The sequence below is a fragment of the Oenanthe melanoleuca genome, chromosome 3 (genome assembly GCF_029582105.1).
Source record: "Oenanthe melanoleuca isolate GR-GAL-2019-014 chromosome 3, OMel1.0, whole genome shotgun sequence".
NCBI classification, from domain to species: domain Eukaryota; kingdom Metazoa; phylum Chordata; class Aves; order Passeriformes; family Muscicapidae; genus Oenanthe; species Oenanthe melanoleuca.
Genome location: NC_079336.1, coordinates 37,466,032 through 37,471,481, shown reverse-complemented (window position 1 = coordinate 37,471,481; position 5,450 = coordinate 37,466,032). Strand labels below are relative to the sequence as shown.

The window sequence follows — 5,450 nt, the reverse complement described above, 5'->3', positions numbered from 1 at the left end:
TCTTGATAAGACATTTACCAGACTCCAAATCAAAGACTTGGCAAAAAGGTTCTTGAAAAGAAAGTTACACTGTAAGCCTGGCACTGACTTATACCCTTTAAATTCACCTTCTTTGGTGACAGGCATAAAATTAGTTTCTGGTTTTTTTTGTTTTTTTTATTTTTTTTTAAGGAAGGAAATCATAATGCATTTTAAAATATCAATTCTGGAAAAGCCACGGCGGGACCAACGCCGCCCCGAGGCAGCGCCGCGGGCAAGCGGGAAGCACCGCCGTGAGGTGACAAGTGAAAGCGCCTTGTCCGCACTCTCGTTCGCTTCATTATTTGCTTGTTCGCGTGCGCTCCTGGGTCTATTTCCTTCCGGTGCATTGGCGGGCGCGGCGCAGCAGCCGTGCCCGGCCCGCCCCTGCGCAGGCGCGGCTGGCGGCGGCGATGGGCGGGCGGGTGACCCGCGTGTTCCGGAATTTTAACGTGGAGAACCGGGCCAGCCGCGAGATCAGCAAGGAGAAGCCCACGCCGGCGCCGCGGCACCGCACGGCCCGGCTGGACACCATGGCCGGTGAGTGCCGGCCCCGCCCGGGGTGACCCCGGCGGTGGGGGCGGCCCCTGTGGGCCCGGCGCGGGGCCGCGGCGCGGGCGGAGGAGGCGGAGGAGGAGGAGGGCGGGTGCCGGGTGCGGGCTGAGGGGGCGAGGGGCGGCGGCTCCCGGTGGCCCCCGGTAGCCCCCGGTGCGGGGCCGGTGACATTGAGCGCGGCGCGGGGCATGCCGGGAGCCGCGGCTGCGGGGCCCGGGCGGGCACGGCGGCAGCAGCGGGAGGGACGGAGCGACGGGCGGAGCCTGAGCCTGAGCCCGAGCCTGAGCCTGAGCCTGAGCCTGAGCGAGCTGCCGGGGGCTGCTGGCTGACGGGGCAGTCGGGCATGGGGACAGGAGCTAAGGGCATTGATGGGCCGGGTGGTTCCTGGGAAGGCGGTGGAATGGGGGGGTGAAAAACGAGGTTCACTTTCCTGCTACGTTTTTAAAGGTTTAATAAAAGACAGTATGAGACAAACACTAAAGCAAAAGGTTATAACCGGGTGCTTGGCTTTCAGCCAAGAGCACACCTGCTGTTTTGGAGACACCCCTTAAATTCATCAGCCTGTTGCATATTCGTAGACCCATCATATATATTCAAACTTTTCTGCAAACTATTTTCCATACGCCAAGAACTGTTTTACATGGCCACTCCTTGAGTCTGCCTTTTTAGATCATGTGTGTTTCTTGGCTGTGGTTTTACTTTATTTTTCTTATCAGTCTTAATTCGGGCTGTGGTCTTCAATTTCTGCAGATGGTCAGTGCTGGTAACTGGTATATCAGTAGCAGGTGTCTTCACTGGGTTATCCAACCAAACAGATAGTTCACTTACTACAAAAACGCTTCATCAGCCTATGTAAGTCCTAAAACAAACCTAGATCTTAAAAACCATTTCAACACCACACATATAGTATCCACCATAGTATTTGCAAAATGCCAATACCATAATATGTGTTTATAACGAGGGGTGGTGGCAGGGAGCCTCAGGGTTGCTGAGGCAGTGCTGCAGAGCAGTACCGAGCATGTGCTGTGACAGGTGACCCCAGCCCTACTGTGTGAAGTCTTGTTGCCAAGGTCAGGGCTCTGGGAAGAATGACACCTTCATGCATTTTGTGGGAGCCATGCCATGCCTCTGGGTAAGCCATGAGCTGGCAGAACTAACAAAAAGGAAACTATTTGACTCAGATAAATCTTTTCTCTTTTTTTTCTCCCTTCTCTTCTTCTTCTTGCTGCCTTTAGATAGCCCAGAGATAAGAGAAGAAGTTCTTAGAAAGGATGATAGGTTCCTCACCTTGCTCAAAGATGTTTATGTAGAGTCCAGAGATCCACCAGTGCAGGTAAGTGTGTCTCTGTATGAACCCCATACCAGCATCAGCTTTGTGGTCTTCAAACTCAGCACAAAGTCAATGTCAAGAAAAATGCTCTTTGTGCATAAAAGCTACTTTTTTTCAGTAGATAAAAGTAGTGTTTTTATTACCCTTCTGTACATCAGTAACACTGTGTCTGACTCCAGGTTTTGAACGTGTGACAGATTGTGATTATACAAGCTTTTAAATGCTGACACAGTCTTCCTTTTTAACACAGTGTTAATCTTACTCTGTTTTTCACCTAAATTCCCATTTCTGCTTCTTATGAGGCAGGATAGTTCTCCAGCCTTTTGCAAAGATAAAGCAGTAGCTAGAGATCATTTGTGGAGTTGTTAGAAGAGACTGGGACTGCTGGGCCAGCAGGGATGTGGTAGAGGACAAAGATGTTTACTCTTTAATGGAGTCTTTAACTCCATTTAATTTTATACAGTGCAAAGAGTTTTTTAATCCAGCTCATTAAGTCCCTTAGGTTTTTTCTACATAATCTGTTGAGTTGTGTGGTCATCATTTCCTTATTGCCACTGGCTGCAGTCTTTTGCTTGAAAGGCAAAGCATACTCCTTTGTAAAATGCAGACTGGGGTTCAGTGTCCTCTTTGCCATCATATTGTGTGTTTTACCTGTTGCATTATTGGACCACTTTATTCCAGTTACTTTATTCAGCAATAAGATTTTTATAGTCATCTAGCAAAATCCCTAAGTCTCTCTAATTTGCCATGTATATGGTATTCAAGTCTAAAAATATTTAAAATGCAAATAGTTGTCTTCAATCTCTGCCTGAAATTTTCAAGAAATCTCTGTTGTTAATTTCTGTCACAGAGGCTGGGACTCTAATCTTGAAGTGCTGAAGTCTAATTTCAATATATTTCAATATTCATGTATAGACCTGTCAAGAGAGATCTGAGAAAAAGCCCAAAATGGAACAAATCTTTACTTGATTTCATGCCTACTCTGAGTTTGCTGCCACAGACTTGCCCTTGTGCTGTGTCTGCTTGTAGTTGTAGTTGTTAGGGCACAATTGAAGTGAAATCACAGAGACTTGTGGGCAAAGCAATACAAAAGCTTTCTACCATTCCTGATGTCATCCTGATGACTTTGTGCATTTGTGTACATGATGCGTACACACCTCTGTGTATATTTGGGATGTCTGCCTGTGGTAAATGGAAAAGTACCAGCCTGGGAGTCTTGAAGTGGCAGATTCCCAGAGACAAATTGAAAAGAGTTGAAAATCATTATCCAACCAGTTTTAGGAAAAAGTAGAAGGCATGGAGTACAGGCCAGACATTCTTTGTAGCTCAGAAACAGTCTCACAGGTGCTGTAGCATCCACATCAGTTTTCTCAGCATGTGAGTTGATACAGAGTATCTGTGTAATAATCAGTGGTTGTGCACTCTGATTACTATGTATTACTAAATTTAAGAAAGGTTTAATTGTATCTTTTTTTTTTCAGTATTATTCACTGATTAAATGTTAAAAAAAGGTAATATGAAGAAGTGAAAGTTGTTTTGGAGATTATCTGGAAATATGAAGGGACCTTAGAGAAGAGATTTTGTGTGTACATATTGCAGTAGTTATGGCAGTTAAACTCCATATGATGCTGCAAAATAGCTGGAGAGCTTGTTCTCTAGACAGAGCAAAAGAAGGAATTTCTTTTAGTAGCAAAGCTAAAATTTGAAAACAAAAGGAAGGGGAGAGAGACTACATGAGAAAGTTTTCCATCAGTATCAGAAGGATACTGAGTTGTTGCGTGATTTTTTTGTCCCTTCCAATGAATATTGGTTATCTGGATTTACATTTGACTACCAGAATCTGTAGTTTGCCTTGTATGAAAGGCTGTCAAGCCAGTACAACACTTAGAATGCAGTGAACAGGAGCTTTTCAGCATTTGGTTGGGAGTTGACACTCTATGTAGAATGGATGTGGAAGAAGCTAGGCTGGCTAAGCTTTTTTTAAAAAATGGGGAAAACTAATAGGAAATACCATATTTAGGAAAGCAGCTTAGCTGCTAGAGTATGCATAGTAAACAGAACTGCTGTTGAGCTCTTTTTGTTTTCCTTCCCTCAATTAGGTTAAAGATGGAGGTGGTGAACGTCTTCCAAGCAAACAGGAGGAAAAGAGACTTACCAAATTAGGCCACTTGGAAGCTCTAGATGTTAACAAAGTTTCCAAAGGCAAAATTTCCCTTGTGGAGGCTCTGACACTTCTTAATAATCATAAACTTCAACCTCAAATATGGACTGCAGAGAAAATAGCAGCAGAATATAGTCTGGAACTGAAGGACGTCAACTCTCTTCTGGAATTCTTCATTCCTTTCACCGTAATGGAATTTCCTAAAGAAACCAAAAAAGCCATAACAAGCCATAAACCAAAACAGTTAACATAAAAATACCTGCCAAAACCTTTTGTGATCTCACTCGTGTCTTCATTTTACTCTCAAGTATATTCCATGTCTGCAAGGCTGCAGAGAGATGCCAGTGAGATGTATTCAAGCAATTCCATTCTACATTGGATGGCTTCAGTGAAATGCAGCAACTAGTTTGTAAACCAGAATATGACTCATTCATGGTATGACAGCACATTACACAGTTCTCATTATCCCATTCAAATGTTGTGAGTTCAGTTAAAGCATTTTACCTTTGAAGATTGCCTTTCTCAGCAGAGACTTCCTGGCCTGCAGCTAAAGAGGTGCTCTGTGGGTGTTGGCTCTGTAATTTCATGTTGCACTGTTCTTTCAAGGACTTGCTGTCAAGGTGTGTGTACATAACAAACAGCTGTATTTCTTTTGTATGAGAGTGGAATGGTATTTGTACTTTGTAAAGAAGGTTAACCACAAGGGCATTTGGAAAATTCAGCTGTGTCAAACATAAAATAAAAAGAAGGTGAACAGCAAGAAGGCCTCTTTCTGGTGCTGGAACAATAATGGCTCATATGTAACTCCTCTTCTACTCTATTCTGATTTAGCTTAAATGCCTGCACCTCTCCAGGTGCTGTTAGGGAATTTGTAGAGTGATGATCTTGTGGCATAAGTCTCTTGCAGCTGCCCATGGCATCTGCTGTATGAGGAACAATGCTTCATAATAATAGGTAGCAAGGACATGCAACCAATGGATGTACTAATTGGACCCACTAGTAGGACTTCTGTGAATGTTTGCCCATCCTGTTACAACAATTTTTTTTTTCCCTATGGAAGCCTTGTCTGATCCAAGTGTGGGCTAGATCAGGTCATGTTTACTCCCAGCACACATCTGGACAGATGACAGGTGACACAAACTGTGAGCTAGTGGTGGATTTTAATTCTGATACTGTGATTGTTCACGTCTGTGTAGGTAAGAAGTTTTGTACCGATGGTTAATCCTGTAGCAAAATGTGGTAAGATAAGCTGGGGAGATGGGGCAGCAGAAAATCAGAATTTATATTTTAAAATGCATTATGATTTTCTTCCTTCAAAAAAAAAACCCCAGAAACTAATTTTATGCCTGTTACCAAAGAAGGTGAATTTAAAGGGTATAAGTCAGT

At 43.9% G+C, this 5,450-nt stretch overlaps 1 protein-coding gene across 1 annotated transcript; it reads left to right on the top strand.

Moving 5' to 3' along the window:
• Positions 1-363: 363 nt before the first annotated feature.
• On the top strand, positions 364-4,827 carry NDUFAF4 (NADH:ubiquinone oxidoreductase complex assembly factor 4). Its single transcript, XM_056487854.1, has 3 exons — positions 364-558; positions 1,809-1,906; positions 4,003-4,827. The coding sequence occupies exons 1-3, from the start codon at positions 432-434 to the stop codon at positions 4,315-4,317; spliced, it is 540 nt and encodes a 179-aa protein (XP_056343829.1). The 5' UTR covers positions 364-431; the 3' UTR covers positions 4,318-4,827.
• The last annotated feature ends 623 nt before the right edge of the window (positions 4,828-5,450 follow it).

What these genes read in the sequence shown, in the direction of transcription:
- NDUFAF4 (XM_056487854.1), top strand. Translation starts at nt 432, where the DNA reads ATGGGCGGGCGGGTGACCCGCGTGTTCCGGAATTTTAACGTGGAGAAC. An exon ending in CCGGCTGGACACCATGGCCG is followed by an intron (nt 559 to 1,808) that starts GTGAGTGCCGGC and finishes TGCTGCCTTTAG; the next exon opens with ATAGCCCAGAGATAAGAGAA. An exon ending in CCAGAGATCCACCAGTGCAG is followed by an intron (nt 1,907 to 4,002) that starts GTAAGTGTGTCT and finishes TCCCTCAATTAG; the next exon opens with GTTAAAGATGGAGGTGGTGA.